General features: G+C 36.1%; 2 protein-coding genes across 6 annotated transcripts in view; one reads left to right on the forward strand and one right to left on the reverse strand.

Annotated features, from left to right (window-relative positions):
* Positions 1-157: 157 nt before the first annotated feature.
* On the forward strand, positions 158-5,722 carry lrit2 (leucine-rich repeat, immunoglobulin-like and transmembrane domains 2). The gene is made up of 3 exons (XM_048205147.1): positions 158-288; positions 732-1,507; positions 4,194-5,722. Exons 1-3 carry the CDS (start codon positions 182-184, stop codon positions 4,994-4,996), a joined length of 1,686 nt encoding a protein of 561 aa, XP_048061104.1. The 5' UTR covers positions 158-181; the 3' UTR covers positions 4,997-5,722.
* A 3,599-nt stretch (positions 5,723-9,321) lies between these two features.
* cdhr1a (cadherin-related family member 1a) overlaps positions 9,322-23,650 on the reverse strand; it is a 128,124-nt gene continuing 113,795 nt past the window's right edge. For 4 of the 5 annotated variants that reach the window (XM_048205149.1, XM_048205150.1, XM_048205151.1 and 1 more), the window contains 16 exons: positions 23,512-23,607; positions 22,756-22,901; positions 22,612-22,662; positions 22,427-22,516; positions 22,193-22,279; positions 20,918-21,037; positions 20,477-20,620; positions 19,298-19,376; positions 19,086-19,186; positions 18,610-18,813; positions 17,892-18,044; positions 16,180-16,344; positions 14,848-14,915; positions 12,044-12,272; positions 11,702-11,953; positions 9,322-10,653 (listed from right to left, as the gene is read on the reverse strand). In XM_048205149.1, the coding sequence (XP_048061106.1) occupies positions 10,132-10,653; positions 11,702-11,953; positions 12,044-12,272; positions 14,848-14,915; positions 16,180-16,344; positions 17,892-18,044; positions 18,610-18,813; positions 19,086-19,186; positions 19,298-19,376; positions 20,477-20,620; positions 20,918-21,037; positions 22,193-22,279; positions 22,427-22,516; positions 22,612-22,662; positions 22,756-22,901; positions 23,512-23,607 (2,507 nt within the window). In that variant the 3' untranslated portion in view covers positions 9,322-10,131. Of the gene's footprint in view, positions 11,445-11,701; positions 11,954-12,043; positions 12,273-14,847; positions 14,916-16,179; positions 16,345-17,891; positions 18,045-18,609; positions 18,814-19,085; positions 19,187-19,297; positions 19,377-20,476; positions 20,621-20,917; positions 21,038-22,192; positions 22,280-22,426; positions 22,517-22,611; positions 22,663-22,755; positions 22,902-23,511; positions 23,608-23,650 lie in introns of all 5 variants that reach the window. The other variant, XM_048205152.1, reaches the window with a different exon arrangement.

A 23,650-nucleotide genomic window follows, 5' to 3' on the forward strand; every position in this document is an offset into this window, starting at 1 on the left:
TTGTATATACATTTAAAAAGTGTTACATTATTTTTTTAACAACAATTATAGGTCAGACATACAATTAAGTTCCAATCAGTCACAGGGTAAGTCAAGGATTACTGATAATAGGCTTTACTCAGCTGTACCTGCAGTCATGTCGTGTGCAGACATAGAGTGGATGTAACGTTTATAGGAGACCATGGATGCCTCAGTTATATTTCGTTTGATTGTTTTCCTTCTTTTATTAAGTCATATCAGCTCAGAGTGTTTTCCAGGATGCTCCTGCGGGACTGACCGTTATGGGAGGTTAGTTTCAGTTCCTTTCATTGCACACAGTATTAACAGACATCAGCAGTGTCAGTGAGCAAAGATGATTGTTGTTGTGCTGAGGACAGGACAATGTGAGAGCTATAGTCTGTAAATATAAAAATATGGGTGATTAGAGCAACTTTTCTGCCTCAGAATAAAATGATTTGAAATGAACACATTTTATTTGATATTTAATGTATATGTGTATTTTATTTTATAACAAATAAATGCTGTTCCAGATAGTACTGTCATTACCAACACACCAACCATTTTAGAAAACAACTTTCTCTGAAAAGTTGGTATTTGTTCATATGCTGCTAGACTATATCAAAGTCAGTTGCTATTAACCACACTTAAGAATTCAGAAACAAAAATATATAGATGTTGTAAAGCAGTCGAACATAAGTGTACCATTGAAATTACTTAATGTTTTTCTCTAGGTCGCTCACATGTATGGAAACTGCATTAACCAGAATTCCTGCGGACATACCGGAAGATTTGACTAAAATCCGAATAGAGAAATCACAGCTAAGTGAACTACCAAAGGCAGCGTTTTCCCATATTAAGTTTCTTAAGCACCTCTGGCTGAATTTCAATGACATCGCCATCATAAATATGAAAAGTCTGGAAGGTTTGGGTAACTTGACGGAGCTCCGTTTGCAGGGTAACAAACTGCGTTCAGTACCGTGGACAGCGTTTGAGGAAACGCCCAACCTCAAGATTCTGGACCTGAAGCACAACCGCATTGACGCCCTCCCTGAACACGCGCTAAAGTTTTTACCAGGACTGACCTACTTAGACCTGTCCTCTAATCAACTCTCAGTCATTTCTAAAGACGTCTTTCTGAACTGGCCTCTCTACCACGCAGAAAACAAGCATGAAAAACCCACAGCGTCCAACGTTGTTCTGGCGCTTCACGACAACCCGTGGCTGTGCGACTGTCGCCTGGGAGGCTTCATTGAGTTTATCAAATCGTTGAGTCCCCCGTTCATTCTAATGAACGCGTATTTGACATGCTCTGACCCAGAATTCAAGGCAGGGAAATTTTTCCATGAGGTAGATTTAAAGACGTGTGTGAAGCCAGTAGTCAGCGCCCCAGTCAACAACATCACCGTGCCTTTAGGTGGGAACATAACGCTAACATGCTTTGCCACGGCCAGACCTGAACCTGCCATTCGGTGGACATATGGTCTTAAGATACTAAGAGGATTTCGTGGTAAGAGATATTCTCGTAAAACATGTTTACATACGTCTGTCTTTAATTAAATAGATCTTTCTTTAAAAATTAGGTACTTAACCCTTGATTACTGTACACACATATTGTTAGCCTACACATTTGCAAATGATATGCAATAATGTCACATTTTGTGATATCACCTCATCTACTACAATTCATTTTTATATAAAATAAGAATATTAGTTTTTATATTAGGTAACAGTAGTTTAAGGGTCCAATTCTCACTATTAAAGGCGCAGTAAGCGGTTTTTGAGAAACGCTGTTGAAAGTCGATCGCACCGAGCACCACAACACACCTGTAGCCAATCTGTAGTGTTTGTCTGAGCTGGTACGCTGCTGGTGACGAACAACTAACTCTGGCTTGTATATACTCTTGTGTGTGTTCATTTTTTTGTTCTTCCTTGTCGTTTGTTCGTCATCTACTTTATTTTTCGCAAGACATTATTTTGCTTCACTTGAGCTATGATGTAGAGACATCCACTCTTGCACTGCATTCGTGCATTTTGGGGGCGGAGCAATGAAGGGAGGGGTGTGTTTGTTTAGGTTGATTTCAGATATCAACAGTGTTCAACAAGGTTTCTCAGAAATCGCTTACTAAACCTTTAACTAGTTGCTTATTAGCATATGCCTGACCATATTCTACATCCTTTAATCCTATACCCAATACCTAAACTGAACAACAACTACATTACTAACTATTAATAAGCAGTAATTAGGAGTTTATTGAGGCAAAAGTCATAGTTAATAGTGAGAACTAGACCCTAATATAAAGTGTGACCAAGTAATTTAATTCTTCAGCAAATGTCAGTTTAAAAACACTCAAAAGAGTATATGAAAAAAAGATTTGGTTACACTTTATTTTACAGTGCCGTAGTTACATTGTAATTACTTAAATAAGTACTGAGTACTATTAATTAACAACTTGTACTTACTATAGAGTTACAGTTAGTTTGGTTTAGGGTTAGTTACTTGTAATTATGCATAATTTAATGTTATTACTATAGTAAATACATGAAGTAATGTGTAACTACAGCACTGTAAAATAAAGTGTTACCAAAGATTTTATAATAAAATATAATATAATATACATTAAGAGGAGTTTAAGTGTTGGACAATTGTCAAAAATCCAAACTACTTTAAACCTTTTCAGATTATGCAATTGTGATGCGTAGTTATGATACCTGTTCAAGCTTCTAAAAATGATCACAAATTATGCATTACAGATCATGGAAAATATAGTTTGACATTGTCAAATGACTAAGATAATAATAATAATAATAAAATAATTTAATACAACAAAAATAATTTAATAATAATAATAACCTTTATTTTCTATAGTGCCTTTAAATGTACATCTTAAAGCGCTTTACAGAAACAAAACAACACAATTACACCATATATATATATATATATATATATATATATATATATATATATATATATATATATATATAAAATAATACACAATATAAAATTAAAGTTAAAGCACAACATACACCATAGAAAATACACACAATGAAAAATTGATACAATTATTCAATTAAAAGCTACCTTTAAAAAATTAGTTTTAAGGTGAGATTTAAAAAAGCTAAGAGATTTAGCTTGCCTTATCTCAATCGGTAAAGAATTTTGAATTTAAAATAAGTTTTGGAGCTAATGAAATAAAGAAAAGTATCTCCCATCAATCTTAACCGAGTTAAAGGAACAGTTAAGAGACCAGTTTTGGATGAATGAAGGTCACGCAGTGGAGTATAGAGAATTAAAAGCTTGGCCAAATATTGATGTGCCAACCTATGTAAGTAAGTAAGCATCAAAATTTTAAAGTCTACCCTAAACCTAATGGGGAGCCAATGCAAGGACTCCAAAATGGGAGTAATATGATCTCTTATCCTAGTTCTAGTAAGGATTCTACCAGCCGAATTTTGCACTACCTGCAATTTGTTTAAGGTAGATTTTGACACCCCAGCCAACAAGGCGTGTTAATCAATCTCTCAGCAACAGGAAAAGTCAGCATTGGGTGCAATCTGGCAGTATTTCTAAGATGGAAGAAAGAAGTTTTAACAGTATTTTGGACATGTGGCTCAAATGTTAGATTAGCATCAAAAATCAAATTCTTCAATTTGGTTAGAAACTCCACATTTTGAACCGTCAATAGTGACCCTCTCTGCTTTACATAGTTGGTGGGGTGAACCAATGAGCAAAATCTCTGTCTTTTCACTGTTAAGAAAAGATAATTTTGTGTCATCCATTCTTTCATCTTAGAAATACATTCAGAAAGAAAATCAACAGGCAGTTTCATTAGGTTTAAAATGTATGTAGATCTGAGTGTCATCTGCATAAAAATGACATTTCAGACCAAGTGATCTCAAAAGCTGGCCAAGTGGGAAAACATAGATATTAAAAAGCAGAGGGCCCAAAATTGATCCCTGAGGGATGCCGGATTGCACAACATCAACCTCAGACCTAAATCCACCCATGGCAACAAACTGCTTATGATCATTGAGGTAGGACTTAAACCAATTAAGAACAGTATCAGAGACCCCAAAAACTTATTAATTATTATTAACTAATTATTACTATTGTTGTTATTAATAAATATTGATTTATAAATTATGAATACTCTATGTTGTCCTCAATTTCACATAATTTTTATTAATCGTTTCAGAGATTCAGAGCCGTGTAGATGAAGACACTATCAGGACTCAGCTGATCATTCCTTCGCTCCATCTGGCCGACAGAGGACTCTACACCTGCTCTGCCAACAATTTCATCGGCAATTCCTCCATTGGTATTTTACTGGATGTGAAATCTCCGCAAGGCTCTCTGTCTCATTCGTCAGACCTCCATGCTGCCGTCGCTGAGGAAAATGTTTACATCGATATCCGTATTGCCAAGCAGACAGTGTATGGCATTACAATTGAGTGGCGTGCTGTAATAGACAATCCTGCAGAAACCTGGTTCACCATTCATTTTGGCCGCTATGACGCAGTTAAGAAAGAGCAGATATACATCGGACCAGGTATTAACACATACTCTGTCACAGACCTGCTACCAGTCACTAAGTATGAAATCTGCGTTACTCTAAAGAACCAGGCTCCTCGGAACGACCAGTGCATTGTGTTCGTGACAGGCAGCGATTTCAATGAAATGGAACAGAGAGAAAAGCTCATTCACATTGTCGTCATTGTACTTGCCATGGTGCTCGCTGTGCCTGCGGGAATGTACGCCTGTACCACCGATGCCAAGTTCAACTGCTTTGAGCGTTGCACGGAAATGTGGAGAAACAGGAGACATGCGGAGAGCTCGCACACGTCTGACGAGAGGCAGGGCACGTTTGACAGTCTCCAAGCTGCCAGTGATGAGGGCCTCTGCAAGGAGTCCAGCAAGGAGCAGAAGGCCCGACGAAGGTCTGCTGATAAGATACAGAAAACAAAGAATGAACGGAGACCAACAGCTGAGCTTTACTGACACTACACACTGAAAGACATCTATAGACTGATTAATACCCATAAAAGGAAAGCCTACTTTGTCATCCATCTTCAGTGGTCAACAGGACGAGATCTGAGTAATGTTAATATGCTTGTTATGGATGCCACAATCTTCAGAAGAGAGTCTCAATTGATCATGAACTCATGGATCAGCTGCTGCTGGACAGGATTTTCCAAACGTCAAGCCATTGAATAAATGTAAAGTCACTGAATCAAACACTTCTCTCCACCTTATTTTGCATCGCATAAGTAAGCTATTTTCTTTGAATCTGCGACACTTCCAATTCTTTAGCCACTTATAGGTAAATAACTAGAAGAATAACAAAGTGCAGTAAACTATTTGTGCTGCATAGCAGTGTTTATGATTATGATAATAAATGAGCAACAACACACGAGTAGCCACTGTGATTCGGCTGTACGCTCAGATCTCTGAAAGCGACTAAACAAATTGTAAAGTAGGCACTGTGTTTATATATGAATCGCATATTTGAGGTGTAAATAATGACATTCTCGCCTAAAAAACTCTTAAAGTTGCAGTGTATAAATTTTAGCGGGATCTAGTGGTGAGGTTGCGAATTGCAAAATAGAGAAGCTACGTTGGCCGTAGTCTGAGACAGCAGAGAGTAGCCAGTCAAGCAAACGCATTCTGTAGAGCAGTTTGTCCGTTTAGGGCTACTGTAGAAACATGCCGGCGTAAAATGGCGACTTAAAGGTGCCCAAGAATGCTTTTTCACAAGATGTAATATAAGTCTAAGGTGTCTCCTGAATGTGTCTGTGAAGTTTCAGCTCAAAATACCCCGACTATGTATTTTGTCGACTATATTACAGCGCATTTACAAAGTTCACACAGCTAATATAACCCTCAAATGGATCTTTACAAGATGTTCGTCATGCATGCTGTATGCATGCTTCGAATTATGTGAGTAAAGTATTTATTTGGATGTTAAAGTTTTATTCTGAGTGAATTTGAGGCTGTCTTCCGTGGCTAACGGCTAATGCTACACTGTTGGAGAGATTTATAAAGAATGAAGTTGTGTTTATGCATTATACAGACTGCAAGTGTTTAAAAAATGAAAATAGCGACGGCTCTTGTCTCCGTGAATACAGTGAGAAACGATGGTAACTTTAACCTCATTTAACAGTACATTAGCAACATGCTAACGAAACATTTAGAAAGACAATTTACAAATATCAGTAAAAATATCATGCTATCATGGATTATGTCAGTTATTATATATTATACAAAACTGTTGTATAAATTAAAATAAAATAGCAAATACCAGTTTGCAAAAGCAGCTTTAATAGACTGCTTTTGTACAGGTAAAATAACTGGAAGTGTCTGACACTGGAAGCCTCGTACATTCAAGTTACAAATAGCTGAGCCAGCACTTACGTTAAAAAATAAGGTGGATACACTATTAAAAAATAAAGGTTATTTATTGGGATCTGTGGGATTCTGCAAAAGGACTTTCTTTAGATTCTAAAAATGTTCTTTTAAGAACTGTTCACTGAAAGTTCTTTGGGGAACTTTGGGGAAATCGCTGCAAAAAACCTTTTTGGAACCTTTACTTTTAAGAATACAATTATATTCAGAAGGGAACAGACCTTTTATCATCTCAATGCACTTTGTACATGCAATTAGTAACAAATAGTAGCATTCAAAGTAATGAAGACATTCATAATACAACTGTACATAAAACTGTTCATAATATTGTGGATATTTCTATTCTTTAAGTGAATTATTTTAGGTTGAGGTGCATTTGTATTATTGTTAAATTCGTTGGAATGTTTTAAGCGACAGATTTATTTTAATGCACATGATGCAAACATAGGCATCAAAAATCCTAATCTGCTTTTATATCCCTGCTCCATATCATGTGAATCCAACAGCAAACAAAATGCTTATCTTTTAAAATGCACATTTAGCATGCCCTTTGACAAACAATAAAAATGCCACATACAATGAAAATTACACAATGACCGACACAAGTGTGCAATACATTGACCTTCAAAGAAATTGATACTGACTTCAATTTGAACTCTAACTATTGAAAGAGTTGCTGTCTTAGGGAATAAATGCTATGAAGATTGTTTTCTATAAATGGTTTTGCTCATAAAGTATTATATTTTCTTCATTTAAAAAAAAAAAAAATGAGTGATAGGTACAATCTTTGTAAGTAAATATATAAAATAAAATGTGTTACTGAATTTATACCATGTTTCTGTAGTTGATTTTGAAATATATATAGAAATGTATTTGACACATGGACCGTGCAATTCAAGGCAGTTAAAGGATTAGTCCACTTTTAAATACACTTTTCCTGATAAATTTACTCACCCCCATGTCATCCAAGATGTTCATGTCTTTCTTTCGTCAGTCGAAAAGAAATGAAGGTTTTTGAGGAAAACATTCCAGGATTTTTCTCCTTACAGTGGATTTCAATGGCTACCAACAGATTGAAGGTCAAAATTACAGTTTCAGTGCAGCTTCAAGGGCTTTAAACGATACCAGATGAGTAATAAGGGTCTTATCTAGCGAATCGATCGGTCATTTTCGATAAAAATACAACCGTTTATGCTTTATAAACAAAATATCGCCTTGAACGTACTTTCCGCATTCCTCATAACGCTTACGCTGAATGTCCTACGCCTTCCCTATTCTACTTACAGAACGAACGCGGCGCCAGTTTCGTTTTTTTCCCGTAACTTGAATAGGGAAGGCGTAGGACATTCAGCGTAAGCGTTATGAAGAATGCGGAAGCGGAAAGTACGTTCAAGGCGATATTTTGTTTATAAAGCATAAACGGTTTTATTTTTTTATTTTTTTTCGAAAATGACCAATCGATTCGCTAGATAAGACCCTTATTACTCATCTGGTATCGTTTAAAGCCCTTGAAGCTGCACTGAAACTGTAATTTTGACCTTCAACCTGTTGGTAGCCATTGAAATCCACTGTAAGGAGAATAATCCTATGGAATAATCCTGGAATGTTTTCATCAAAAACCTTCATTTCTTTTCGACTGACGAAAGAAAGACATGAACATCTTGGATGACATGGGGGTGAGTAAATTTATCAGGAAAAGTGTATTTAAAAGTGGACTAATCCTTTAACTTCGCTTATAAAGATGCCTGGAATAACAAATAATTCTGTTCCACCCTCAGGCTGTTAGCTCTGCTGAATCGTGCCATTCTGCACTAATCCAGGCTCGTTGACAGTTACGCTTTCTTTTTCCATTGTGATGCTGCTAAACCAGGATTAAAACGTGCATGACCAATCATGAGTCGTCACACTCGCCACGTCACTAAAGTGCAGTGCAGAGCTCTATGTACGGTATGGTTAGCTACCCATGCTGAGAAATGTGTGTGTGGAACTTTTTTGTAAACGGTTCTAATGGAAATGCTGCTGGTACAAAAAAATGTGCTTAAAGCAAATTGTACAGCTCTCTATTTATGTCAGTGATAAACTTTGAGTGTTATGACTTTATGTTCAGAGCTCTGTGACCTTAGCCAGCGGGCTCCAAAATAAACTAGTCAAGTCCAAAATAAAATGTACGCATCTTGGTTAGAATGTTCTGTTTTTCTTTTATCCTTGTCCATCAGCGCACTTTGCAAGTTTGTAATCCTCTCTAAAAAACCCAGTAATCCTACTTGCTTCCTACAGAGTATAATTCCATGTCATTTGTGCTTTTACCCCCCAGTGCTGCTTTTACTATCTGAAAACAGACTTTCCTCATCACAGCAGTTTTGTCTCATGTGCAGGGGTTGTTTTAAAAACAAAGAGCATGATAAAACTGAAAAGCATTCACCTTAAAAACTTTTACAGTGCGTTTGTGTCTTTGGATATATAAACACTGTGTTTAGAGATTTAGGAAAGCCAGAGAGAGCAAACACATAATTTGTTTTATAAATCTTAATGTGATCACCAAATCTGAACTTGATGTTAAGCCCCCAAAGAACAAGCACGTGCTAAAATAACCAAACCGCCACGGCACGTGGTTAGTTTCTGAAATATTTGAGTTAACTGTCGGTGTCACATTATTCATAAAATAACATCTGTATTTGAAAAATAAAGCTGGGTTTAAAATCTGTATTTTAAATAAACAGAAAAACAATTTAGGTCACCAACTGCACCATCAGTCCATATGATGAAATGTGGCATTAAAGGAAATAATATTTTTTCTCAATCCTATGTTACATAGAAGAAAAAAACAAGGCTATACGATTAACGTTTCATTTCACAAATAAGAATAAATTCTTGCTATACTTGAAATGTCTCCACATGAAACAACACATTTTAATGAAATGTCCATTTATTTACAAAAGTTTGAATATAAACAGAGATCACATCAATTATTCTACATTTAATACTGAACTGCATGAAAAATGACAATATACATTAAACATGATCATGTAACTGTATGGTTTTCCTCAATGAAGGATAGGAAGCTAAATTTAGCCTACTCAATTGTATAATATTGGATCTGTTTGTGGTTTTCAGGTGCCTATCAGAATCATTTACCAAATAAACCAGCAAATTAATGTTTAGAATTTGGCATTGTAAATGTTCAGTCAAGGTCCAAAGACATTGTATGAGACTTAGAATGCATTTCATTCGCTCTCAGTTTTGGGGGAAAAAAACACCAAACAAACTATTGTTCCCTTTTAAAAACCATCTAGTGAGTAAAAAGTTGATTTTGAAGAAATAAAATTCACTTCAGAGGCATATTTCATTTTCCTTGCCAGTTATGCACAGTTAAAAAAGACTTTTGTTTAATTTCTTGATGAAAAGTATCCACAGATGGAGAAATGTCAGAGAAGCATAGAGTAAATGTGAACCAATTATTTTCCATCCAGAAGAGGGCAGTACACATTGTCTTAGCATGCTGATTAGCAGGGTATTAATTAGTCTTAGCAAGTGACACTTTCCCCCTTCTCCACTAGGTTCAACCTGCAGTCCCAGCTGAACTCTGCATGCATACGGTAAGTAGCAGAGTTGTCCTGTCGAGATCTTGTCCTTGCTCAAATCTTGCCTGAAATCTTCACGACAGAGATTAAGCAGAGGGACATGTCTTCTCTCCAGTGAACACTGGTATTTCTACAAGCATTTCACCACAATCAGTATCGGTTGGCCATGTTTTTCTGCTCCAGTCTAAGTTTGAGCTCAGAAACCAGTGCTGTGTTGACAGGATTGTCTTTACCCCTTTGAGATCTTTTCTTTGTCTTGGAGGCCACCGAGGCAGAAACCGTAGGTACCGTCCACTCGCGGTCACCGCGTCTGTGATGACTTGGCAACGGCGGGGGCATGATGGGGGCATTCGGAGGCGACGGAGGTGCTCGATGATGAGAATACACTTTGACGTTATTGTTACAGTTGACATTGTCTCTTGTAGGGATCTCTCGTTCATCTCTGAACGGTTGCTGGAAGTCGTCTTGTCTCCGGGGTTTACGCTTCCTGCGTATGATGCGACGGGAGGGTAGGATCTTGTTGGACTTGACGTTCCTCACGTATATAATAGTAGAGATCGAGACTGTCACAAAAACCATGATCATAATGACACCACAGATCAAGCCTAGGAAATGCATGGGATTTTCCCTACTTTTCATTAAAAAGGACGTCAAAGGTCCCTTGAGTTGAGTCTGTAAAAGAGCACAAAGAGAAATCAAGTCCATAGGACTCAAGGATGATATACTTTAGGCTTCTCTGTGTTTGGCCAGAGACACATGGTAAAAGTGAGGCAGATAATTCTCAGAGAGGCCAATAGCAGTCAACAAAGCGAAATAGTACTACTACTTGGGATAAATAGAGCGTGACTGCATGGCAACTTGACAGCTGAGAACAGATGGATAGCAATTGATTTGGTGTTTATTTAAATGAATTTGACAATTTGAAAATGAGTTGAAGATGAAATGAATTTGAATGTTACAACAGAGTCTGGTTGCACAGCAAGACAAGATCAGAAGGGTTGAATGGGGCACCCAGAATTAAGACCATGCTGCCTCATTGTCATAATCTCAAAAACATCTACTGTACGATGTAGACTGAATGGAGAAACTGGAGACTGATAAGTTTAGAACAAAAGCTATTATTTTGAAAAATATATATTTGAACTGTGCTTGTGTACTCTTTTACAGACATTTTACTTGCCTTTAAACAACAATAAAGTCATTGAAGGAAAAAAAAAATGAAGGAAAAAAAAGCTAAGTATTGGTGTCGGTGTCAAAGTGTCTCATGGTCAGGGCCTCCTAATAATCTTTCTGATCTTGCCCCTTGGCTGGACCCGGGACTTTTTCACAGATTTCCAGAAAATTATGGTGGATATGAAAACGGTCAGACAGATGGCGAGGACTACAATGCTCAAACAAATGCTGAAAACAGTCCAGGGCCGAGTTCTCAGACTCAAGAAGTATGAAATCAATCTGGATTTGATCTGTAAAGCACACAATAACAAAAACTTTTTCTCACAATACAGATAAAATAGTGAGAGTGCAGATTAAATATTTCCATGTAAAAAATTTTAGCATGCATTGAAGAGATATATTTAAATTCTGGCTTACAAGTGCAATAACATGACTGTCAAAGGGGTTTTTGAGTTGTTTTGAATTGTAAAACTAATAAACTTACTTTTTACACTTTTTAAAAGAATATGATTCTCAGTAAAATAAGCACTAATAAAGAACCACTCACCGCTTCTGTGATGTCAATCTTTATCACTGTGGTGGTGCTGAAGGATGGTGAGCCTCTGTCTTTGGCCTGGACAACCACAGACCAGGTACAGTCTTTCTGATCGGTGATATTCTGGACTATGTCCATGGACTTGATGTAAGGCTTCAGCTTTATTTCTCCTGTGTCTGCATCAATGTCAAATATGTCTGGGTCGGCTTTCATAATGGAGTATTCAATTACATTGTTGGGCTCTTCTGCATCTTCATCAATCGCCTAAAATCATCAAACACAAACAACTGACAATTACACAAGTGTTCTATTGGAAGAACAAAATTTCAAATAGTCTTTAAAATAGCTGCTAACCTCTATTTTCACTGGTGCACCAATCACCATTGTTTTCTCTAGAGAGTTTTCATTAAACGCTGGTGAATGGTCATTGAGGTCAATAATGGTGACAAAGACTTCTGCAAGGCTGTATTTTCCTTCAGTGTCTTCGGCCTTCACATAGAAGTTATACTTGGATTTGACCTCGGCATCCAGGCTGGCCCAGGGCTGAGTGTAGATGATTCCAGAATCAGCCTGAATGAAAAACCTACATAAAAAAAAAAAAAAAAGACAGGAAATGAGTTCTATTGGAAAAAATCAGGATTACACAGCGCTTGTTGTACAGGGAGATGTTAACATGATTTAAAGCTTTGAGAACACACTCTCTCCTTTTGAAAACTGTTATGCATACTTCTTGTTATGATGTCATCAGGATAAAACATCATATCCTTACATACAGTCTACTGCATACACTATCGTTGGGGTCATTAAAGGATAAGTCCACTTTCAAATAAAATTTTCCTGATAATTTACTCACCCCCTGCATGTCATCCAAGATGTTCATGTCTTTCTTTCTTCAGTCGAAAAGAAATCAAGGTTTTTGATGAAAACATTCCAGGATTATTCTCCTTATATTGGACTTCAATGGAGCCCAAACGGTTGAAGGTCAAAATTACAGTTTCAGTGCAGCTTTAAAGGGCTTTAAACGATACCAGACGAGGAATAAGGGTCTTATCTAGCGAAACGATCTGCCATTTTCTAAAAAAATAAAATATAAATGTATATGCTTTATAAACACAAATTATCACCTTGTAAGTGCTTCTGCTTTCCGTATTCTTCAAAAAGCTTGCGCTGTATGTCCTACGCCTTCCCTATTCAACTTACGGAACGAACGCGGAGCCAGTTCAGTTTTTTCCGTAAGTAGAATAAGGAAGGCGTAGGACATACAGCGTAAGCTTTTTGAAGTATACGGAAAGCGGAATGGTGGAAGCACTTGCAAGGTAATCATTTGTGTTTATACTAGCATATACAACTGTATTTTTTTTAAGAAAATGATCGATCGTTTAGCTAGATAAGACCCTTATTCCTCATCTGGTATCGTTTAAAGCCCTTTGAAGCTGCACTGAAACTGTAATTTTGACCTTTAACCTTTTGAATACCATTGAAGTCCACTATAAGGAGAAAAATCCTGGAATGTTTTCATCAAAAACCTTAATTTCTTTTCAACTGAAGAAAGAAAGACATGAACATCTTGGATGACATGGGGGGGAGTAAATTATCAGGAACATTTTATTCAGAAGTGAACTAATCCTTTAAGTTTATTTTAATGTTTTTGAAAGAAAAAACTTAAAAAGCTGTTTTTCATCCATCCATTTTTATTTTAATTCTATTTTAATATATTTATTCATGTGATGGCAAAGCTGAATTTTCAGCAGTCATAAATCCAGTCTTCAGTGTCATGTGATCCTTCAGAAATCCTTCTAATATGTTGATTTGGTTCTCAAGAAACATTTCATATTATTATCAATGTTGAAAACAGTTCAAAAGAACAGCATTTATTTGAAATAGAAATCTTAGAAGTCTTTACTGACACTTTTGATCAATTTAATATGTCCTTGCTGAATAAAAGTATTAATTTCTTTCAAAAAAACAAACAAAACAAAACAAAACAAAAAATGTACTGCTCTGTATGACTGGCCCGAAACAACAGCTGTTTGTTCAAACCCTGTAAGATGGAGGAGTGTTTGGAAAATATATCTGTTTTTTTTATTTTTTATTTATTTTATACATTTTATTCCATTTGGTGCAGCTAATGTGCAGAAATGACACACTGCACCTTTAAGTGGGGCTGTTACATGAAAAGGAGAACAGTCTATTTCCTGCTCAAATCCCATTAGTGGATTAACCAAGATGGAGGGCCTGGTAACTCTTTGTTTGCAATGAAATTTAGTTTTGCAATTCTAGTACGTCGATTCTGTATGGAGAAAAATTGCTGTCATTTGACAAAATGAGTAGTTCATTAAATCTAAATTAAATACTGACAATGATAAAATTTGATGAATGAAACTGCATACAAAAGACTTTATACTGACAATTTAGAGGTGGTGTTGTCAGGTAAATAAAATGAGGCATACGCTGCTATTAACAGGCTGTGTGGTCTGTCTGGCAGAAACAAAGCAGAAAAGATCCCACGCTTACTCAGCCTTTCCAATGAGAGAGTTCACACAGCAGGAAAAAGGAAGCTTACCGCAAAGATTTAACATGCCTGTTCTGCCAACAATCCATCATTTACACATTCATATGAGTTATATTTATGTCTTTTATGCTCTATAAAATATAACAAGTATGTTACTATCAGAGGTCATGAATCTGTCTCTGGGTTTGGGAAGCTTGAGACAGATTTATTAAATTAAGAGCTGAGAACAGCGGGAGGACTGAACTCTGTCCCAAGAAGGCAAGAATATTTCAGCTATTTGAGCGCTGCCTTTGGAATCTAATAAAAGAAAAGAAAATCGGATCCACTTTGGTACAGCTAGTCCTGAGGACAGCTAGAAAGCATGTCTTACAACAACATAGAAAGTTATTGGAAGTTGAATTCTATCTAGCTTTAGTATCTGTAGGCTGTGTGTGATGAATCGAGGTGAGCTCACATCCCTTCTGTTCTCCCATTCACTAAATAATCTGTGTTTTGGTATTAATGATGTTGCATAAGCAACTGTTTTTGTGTGTGTGGCTTATTCCAGTTGGCAGGCATTTCGTCAGAAGGATCTCAGGCATTAAAAAGACCACACGCATTCTGAAAAGGAGGGGAAACAACAGTAAATGTGGGGTAGGGTACTCACAGGTCCGCTCCTGAGCCATAGATGGAGTATTTGACCACACCCCAAAGACCAGAATCAGGATCTGTGGCCTGCAGAGAGCATAAGGAGCAAACGTCATCAACTGACATCTGTTCTCATATATAAATGAGATGCCAACATCTACGTAACAGAACAGATGACGTTTTGAGCCAAAAGGCAAAACATTAGGAGTGATGTGGGATTTGTTAATCATTATTTGCCTTGTACTCATGGTTGTAGCATGTCCTTATGTCCAAGGTCAAAATCCGGCAGGTCGTTTAGCAAATTGTAGTCCAGAAACAGGATAACTCTTATGTGGCGAGCACTTGCTTACACAGGGTGAGGGTTTATCTCAATAGGGTTCAATCTCTCTATCCACTGATGAAGGGCAGAGTGGGACAAGTTTATATCCTGACAGAAATGAGTTTAGCATCGTACCTGCATAATGGTTAGATTTGGAGAATAACTCAGGGGCATAGTCAGGAAAACATTTTATTTTTATACTTCTGTTCCAAAGTCTCTTTTTATACAGTAAAAACAGTAACATTGTGAAATATTATTACAATCTATTTTAAAATGTATTCCTGTGAAGGTAAAGCTGATTTTTCAGCATCATTACTCCAGTTTTCAGTGTCACATGATGCTTCAGAAATCAAATTGGTGCTCAAGTAACATTTTTTATTATTATCAGTTGAACACCATTGTGTTTATTACTTTATTATTATTTTAATTACTATTTTTTGTTACATAAATGTCTTTACTGTCACTTTTGATAAATCTAATGCATCCTTGATGAATAAAAATATTACTGATCACCCCGTTTGGATAGTAGTGTATTAAGACCTTACATTGTTTTTAGATTCACTATGATGTTTGTTCATATAAAATTAAAATAAAAAGTAAAATATTTTGAAATAAGCATGATCAGTATCAAAACAAAAAAGATCAGTAAGCATGATCAGTAACAAACAAAGCTGTACCATTTTGTTTGAGTATTCTGACGCAAGAAAGAGATTGTTTCTGCCACCTGAATGCTATAATAATATGACCACTTCATGATGATATTTTTGTCTATTAAAGCACAAATCTGGGGTTTTAGCGTTACACAACTGAATGAAAATGATAGCCATCTGGCAGCTTACCACGTAATAGACTGTTTATCAAGCATTCACATACTGAGCATGATTTGGGATTCTGATCCAACCCCTAAAATGTTATATTTAGATTAATAATGCGTATAATGCGTCTTTTTCCATAAACAGACCAGAGTCTGGAGAGGATGACAAACATGTTAATCTTTTTGTGTTTATAATGTCTAGAGTGTTCTGTACTCACTGTCACAGACACAACAGTGGATCCTCCGGGTGAATTTTCTGGAATCCGGGCGACGTAAAAATCAGAGGAGAATTTTGGAGCGTTATCATTGGTGTCTAGCAGATGAATGATTATGTCTGCCGTGGCACTGAATCTCTCAGGTGTGTCAATCTCTACAGCGAGGAGCTGGAAACAATGAGCATAACACATTTCTGCAACTGGTAGCATATTACTGATGATAGTAATGTAGGGTCATTCTCAGGCCATTTGTGTCCTCATTACTGATAAAATTAACAAAATAACGTGATAGATTTAATTTCGGTTAGCATTTAATGCAAAAGTAACTGTATTTTTAGAAGCCAATTTTCATGTCCATTACACTTTCACAGTATAAAAAAAAGACAATTACTTTTACTGATATGAAAAATTTGTTTGATATTTCTGAGAAAATTGATAATTTGACTCACTTTTTATTTAAAGGTGCCCTCGAATGAAAAATTGAATTTGTCTTGGCATAGTTAAATAACAAGAGTTCAGTACATGGAAATGACATACAGTGAGTCTCAAACTCCATTGTTTCCTCCTTCTTATATAAATCTCATTTGTTTAAAAGACCTCCGAAGAACAGGCGAATCTCAACATAACACCGACTGTTACGTAACAGTCGAGATCATTAATATGTACGCCCCCAATATTTGCATATGCCAGCTCATGTTCCCAACATTATGAAAGGCATTAGACAAGGGCAGCCATAAACGTCTGGATGTGCAAAACAGAATCATCAGACTAGCAAGCAAGGACAACAGCGAAAAATGGCAGATGGAGCAATAATAACTGACATGATCCATGATATCATGATATTTTTAGTAATATTTGTAAACTGTCTTTCTAAATGTTTCGTTAGCATGTTGCTAATGTACTGTTAAATGTGGTTAAAGTTACCATCGTTTCTTACTGTATTCACGGAGACAAGAGCCATCGTTATTTTCAATATTAAACACAATTGCAGTCTGTATAATTCATAAACACAACTTCATTCTTTATAAAAATTCTGTATTTTATTGCACTTTAAAGTCAAATTTAAGTACAACATCCACTGTTTCCCTGAAACATACATGACTGTTTTTCATGACTTTTTTATTCAAAATATTCACAAATTTGTTAATTATATCATTATGATATATAACTATATGATATTCTGATTGTCAAATACGTGGAAGTGAATGTGTTTTGTCATTTAAACACCTTTACAACAATCATGTTAGTTGATCTATAACACGCGATGGGCGCCAACATCTTAGTTTGCACCACAATTCAGAGAATCGCATCTGTCGAATTTACATCATGTAAATTCATCCATTTCGAAATACATAAAAGCAAGTGGAACCGAATAAATCATTGAATAGTTGTGATATATAAAAAGCACTGAGTGCGTCCATCTCTGGCTCAGTGCCAGCCAAAGTGTGAAAGCATGTTTGAACTGAACGCTCTAATCACACCGGTGTTATCGTACGCATAAAAAATGTTAAAATCAATCAACAAATTGAAACTGAGGGGGCACAAATCAGATCTGAGGGGGCAATGCCCTTTTTTGCCCCCTCATGGCACTGGCCCTGATGACTATATAACATACGCAACAAATTTGTTGGTTCATTATTTGTCCATATATTCAGGATTGAGCAAATACTGTATAATATACTTTTCTTAAACAGTTCCCATAAATATTTATTTACCTTAAATGTCAGGAATTGTGATTTCTCAAAATCCATTGCAGCAGAATCCTCCACAAGGACGGTGACTTGGGCTTCATTCAGAACGGTTTGAGGGACCACTCGTAACATGCGGCCTGGGCCCACCAATCTGAGGTGAAATTTTGCATTTGATCCCTGAGAAAAAGCATATATACTATAAACACATTTTGTAACACAAAACTTTAATGTAGAGCCAACATAGAGAACTATCAAATACATAGAAATGGAATAAGTTAAAGACATTTTAAATAGATGGCAAACAATAATTGTTGGATGATGGTTGTGCTCATCCATGTGATCTTTTTTGTGTAATGAATTCTGCATATCATGTGACTAAATACTGAATAACTATAAATATTATTGCGTAATATGACAACAGCTTGAAAGGGACCACCTGCTTGTTTGGGTGCTTTTTTGTCATTTATGTAACATAGATAATAATGTTCTACAATGACTAAACAGTGCTCATAGAAAACATGGAAGTAATACATTAAATTAATGGTGTCTTATCGTGATGATATTTAAATAATGGTTGAGCTGCACTACAAAACTACTGTAACACTCAATCAGCTTATATTAAATTCTCTTAAAATGAAAAACAGATAGCCAGATTTTTTTTTCTAATGTCTAAATAAATCTGCATGCATTAATTTTAGCTATGACAAGCCTGTAACCTGCTGCTGAAACAAATGATACCCACCTGGTCGGAGTCATTGACTGTGATTTTCAAGCCCCTCAGGAACTCTCCCTCTGGAGGATGCTCATACATAGTTAACTCGAACACGTTCTGTGGTCCATTCTCTCCAAAGAATGTGGGTGGATGGTTGTTCAGATCTACGACCTTAATAGTCACCGTTGTGACTGCAAAGTCCAAACGTTTTCCTTCTGGGCTAACCTCCGAAGCCTGAGAAAGGAAGAAATCACTGATTATAATACATTATTTGCTGCATTAATTGGCTTGAGTTACTCTAGTAATGAGGACGCGCATGTTTAAAAGAGATGTAACTAAATAGCATGGACAGAGATAGATTTTAGTAATTGGCTTATTCCTGAAATTGGCTTAAGCTCTGTCTCAAGTCAGAGATCAGAGTGAAGCATTGTCCAGTAACTTGAGATAGAATACAATACAATACAATACAGTAGAAATAGAGATAGAGTTTAAAAAAGGATTTTAACCTTGACTTTAATATTAAAGATTTCTCTCCTCAGGTCTGCTGGGTACACCTTCAGAGTGATACATCCACTGGTTTTATTGATGGCAAAAACCCCATCTGCTCCTGAATATATTGGTTGTAAATTTGTTAAGTGAAACGTCATAATGAAATTCATTTCCATAAAAAGATGTGCAAAATAAATGCATTTCCAACCATTTAACCAATAATACTTACCAGATTCTATTGAATACATGATTGGATTTGGATTATCCATGTCTCCATCTTTGGCAAAAACTGTAAATATCTCAGATCCCTGTAAATAGATCCCTGTAATTAGATCTTAGACAATGAGCAGTAAAGTTTGCAGTTTTGCACAATTAATTAATTCATTCGATAATTGATGATCTTTACAAAGGAACCCAATCAACTCTGAACTGACTTCAGCTGAACAATGACACTTTTTTCTTTTTAGAGCTGCTTTATAGCCAAATTGAAATATGTTTGCATTTTTTAAATAATTATTTTCCTGTTTATCACTAAAAAGTTGCTTTGAAACAATCTGTATTGTATAAATCTCTATAAAATTAAAGGTGATGACACAGTTTGACAAAGTATTTTCATTTTTGGTAAAAAGTGAATCTGAGAAAGCTGTTGCATTTTTTTGTATTTTAGAAATCTACATTGACCTGTAATTTTTCCTTGATATTTGACATAGGGGATCTGCTATCTTGTCTTGAGAGCATGTGTAGAGCAGCTCAGTACAGTCTTTTCCAGCTGATTTAAGCTGCATGCTGCTCAGATAAAATGAGACATCTGTGCTGTTGTTTAAGCAGGTTCAAACCGTAACGTCTACCATAGAGCATTATTATTTATTTACTGAAAGAAATGAATACTTTTATTTTATAAGAATTGAATTGGTCAAACGTGACAGTGAAGACATTTATAATATTACAAAAGATTTCTATTTGAAATAAATTCTGTTCAAAAAGTGTAGCACATTTTGCACAAAAATATTAAGCAGCAAAGGAAATGTTCAAATCAAATCAACATATTAGAATACTCTGTGTAACATTTTAAAATATATTAAAATAGAAAACAGTGAATAATAATATTTCACAATATTCCAGTTTTTACTGTACTGTGATCAAATAAATGCAGTCTTGGTGAGCATAAGAGACTTCTGTCAAATACATTTAAAAATATTACTGACCCCAAACTTTAGTGTGTCTATATATTATAATGATTATTTATTTTTAAGAGGTCAGTTTCATTATAAATGACACATACTGTAAATGACACATCAGTTAATGTTTAGACCTGAGTAGATGATAGACTGTAATTGCTTTTAATCACACTGTGGTCCTTTAGAGTGTTCATAAGAAATTTTGGTGTAGTGTTACGATGGATACTCACAGGCGAAGAGACCTCGTAGACATAACCAAAGTAAGGAGTTCCAACAAACACAGGAGGAGTGTCTTGAATGTCAATCACATTTATCGTCAAAGTGGCTGATGATGACATCACTTGTTGCTTGCCCTTGTAAGTGCCACCTCCATCCTGAAAACAAAAGTTAGTGTTACTTCATATTTCATTATAATGCAAGAAATAACGGTAACACTTTACGGTAACGTTAACGAAGATTAGTAAATACAGTAACAAATGTATTGCTCATGGTTAGTTCATGTTAGTTAATACATTAACTAATGTTTAACTAATGAACCTTATTGTAAAGTGTTACCGAAATAATAATAGCCAAATGATTAAAATGATGATTGGTAGAGCAGATAAAGGCTGTAAATGGAAGAATTAAGCTTGAACTGTTAAAACTAGGAGAACAAAACCACTCCCGCTCACCTTTGCCACCACAGTGATGAAATGTGTGCGGGATTTCTCATAATCGAGGGCCTCGCCTGGTTTTATCCTCAGCACGCCACTATGGTGGTCGATGGCAAACTTTGTGCTCGGTTCACTGCTCTGGATTTAAGAACAAACACAGAGATTCTAATGTAACTCTATATGGATTTCCTTATGTCTATAAGCTTGTGAATAGTATGAAGCAAAACTGTGTCGTAATGGGAAATATAAAACTCATCTGTCCAGACTGAAGCGGTCTACTGTAGCAGTAATTTATCTAGAACCATACAGCAAGCCTGAGCTGTAAATCACATTTAAAGGGATCATTTGATGCTTTTTAATGTTTTCCTTTTCCTTTAGTGTGTAATGTATCTGTTTGTGTATATATAAGATCTGCTCGATCGGATCCAGACCTGGATAAAAAGCCTCGATTGAAGTCCAGATATTATTTCCTCAAACATCTATGTCACAATGTAAAATAATAGCATAATTTCCCACCCAAAGGCACACGCAAAGACAGAAGGCGAGGTCATCATGTCGCGGAGACACTGTGTTTGGATGCAAAAGCAAAACACCTTTTGCTTTCAGAGGTTAATCAGAGGATAAGATTTATTTATAAAGCTTGTGCACAGCACATTTTATAGACAGCTTCCTGAACCTAGGAGAGCACTGGCTATATACAAAAATTATACTTACCACTGTGAAATGTTCTGCTCAAGACATGCTCAAAAGTTTCAAAATTTTGACTCGGGTTCGGTAAAAAACAACAACATTATTGTTATTAACTGTGTTTACAAATGCTTTAGAGGCCTTAAAAAGCTGAAGTTCCCAATTATGTTAAGGGGCGTTACATTTCAGACACACGCTTCAGGTGTTTGTACAATCATAATGCACTGGGTCTGCTGTCCAATCAGAGCACGGAAGGAGGGGCTGTGTAGAAATCAGTGCGTTTCAGACAGACTGGAAATAGAGGTACTGCATTAATGTACAGTATGTGAAAAATAATGTGTTTTTTGAACATTAAAGCATGTTAACCTATTCTATTACACCCAATAAACAAAATAATGAACTTTTCAAATAGCATCATATGATCCCTTTATATGCAATTTCAAATGTGCTTATAGATTTATTTCAATTATGACCAGTTTATATGGTTATTCTATCAAAGACTTTGCAGTAATGAACAAAAGGGTGAAAACAGAGGGAAAAGTAATCCTGTACTTTCATTTGACCTTGAGTTCATGTTTGATCTTTCAAATGGATGCCACATGTTACCTGGAGGAAGTAAGTGACTGATCCCCCTGAGCCGGCATCTCTGTCCACTGCCTGCACTTTGTAGATGCTGCTCCCAGATGTAGTGTTCTGTGCAAACACACATATACAGGATACATACATCACATTCAAATCCAAATCATTTTGCTGGCCATTTTCCAAAACATATTCTATTGGATCCTAAATGATTGAGTAAAGAATAATTAAATACGGATTCTCTGAGACAAGATTCCTCACCTCTGGCACATCTAAGATGGAAGGCATGTTCTGAAACTGTGGTCTCTCATCATTGGCATCCATGACAATAACCGAAACCTTTTCAACTACCTGACACGACACCAGAGCATTAGAAAGACAGTCACTACAAAACTCCCAACATACACTGGATCACTGGATAAGACTCATAAATCAACAATACTTACTTTATTAAGGCCATCTGAGATACTGACAAAGACTTCAATCTCATCTTGTTCCTGTAATATCAGATGGAGTTTTACTGTAATGTTCTCAGCACATGTATAACATCTTGATGTATAACACAACTTGATACGTGTTTTCAAATGTACCTCTCTGTCGAGTTCCTCTATTAGAGTTACTGCTCCAGATTTGGGATGAACACGAAAATATTCTTTGTGTCCGGGTTCAAAGGTCATTCCATACTTTACTGGCTGGCCTTCGGGGTCAGTTCCATTAAGAACATATATCTGTGTTCCTGTAATGTACAGTTGTAAGCAGTTATTTCTGTTCAAGTCGAGTTGAATTCATGTGACATCTAAAGCTACACGTGGCTTAAAATGACTTAAAATAAGACAAAACATGCATTAATGTAAGTTGAAATAATTAAAAATTGAGATATTTCTTATTTTAATTTAACGCCTCAATTGTTTTTGTTTTTCTTCTTTGAGGAACCAAGGTTCCTAATGTCTTGAAAAACCTGGATACATGAGGAAGACTATTTTAAAAGTGTTATTTCCAGATCTGGAAAAGACTCCATGGGCATTTTTAATTAATATACATTTTTCTCATTATGCCAAGCTAAATCACAAACAACTGGAAAAGTCATGGGGCCTTCGATTTTTTGTTTGAATAACATTAACAGTCCATTTGAAACAGTATAATATGCCAATTTATGATCTCTAGCCTACTTTCAGTAATATACCACAAACAACAACAAGGGTCAAAGGGCAAAATCGCCAACCCTGCACCAAGCTCAAGACACTTGGTGTTTGGAAAACAGCAGTGGCCATGTTAATACTGTTTACACCTAGACAGGGAGACGTCAAACAGTTTTCTAATCAGACGGTACAAAAGTTTTACCTTACCTTTTGGTGTATCCTCTGGGAGATTGAACATTGCCATATTACCGTTGTTACTGTTGGGCCCATTATCATAGAAATAGGGTGCGTAGTCAATCTGTGCTATAATATATAATAATCAGATTAACATACCTCAATTAACAGT

This window comes from Megalobrama amblycephala, linkage group LG10 (assembly GCF_018812025.1).
Source record: "Megalobrama amblycephala isolate DHTTF-2021 linkage group LG10, ASM1881202v1, whole genome shotgun sequence".
Taxonomy (NCBI): Eukaryota; Metazoa; Chordata; class Actinopteri; order Cypriniformes; family Xenocyprididae; genus Megalobrama; species Megalobrama amblycephala.

Excerpts from the sequence above, each read along its gene's own strand:
- lrit2 (XM_048205147.1), top strand. The coding sequence starts at position 182 with ATGGATGCCTCAGTTATATTTCGTTTGATTGTTTTCCTTCTTTTATTA. Across the intron at positions 289-731 it reads GGGACTGACCGTTATGGGAG|GTCGCTCACATGTATGGAAA; the intron begins GTTAGTTTCAGT and ends GTTTTTCTCTAG. Across the intron at positions 1,508-4,193 it reads GATACTAAGAGGATTTCGTG|AGATTCAGAGCCGTGTAGAT; the intron begins GTAAGAGATATT and ends TAATCGTTTCAG.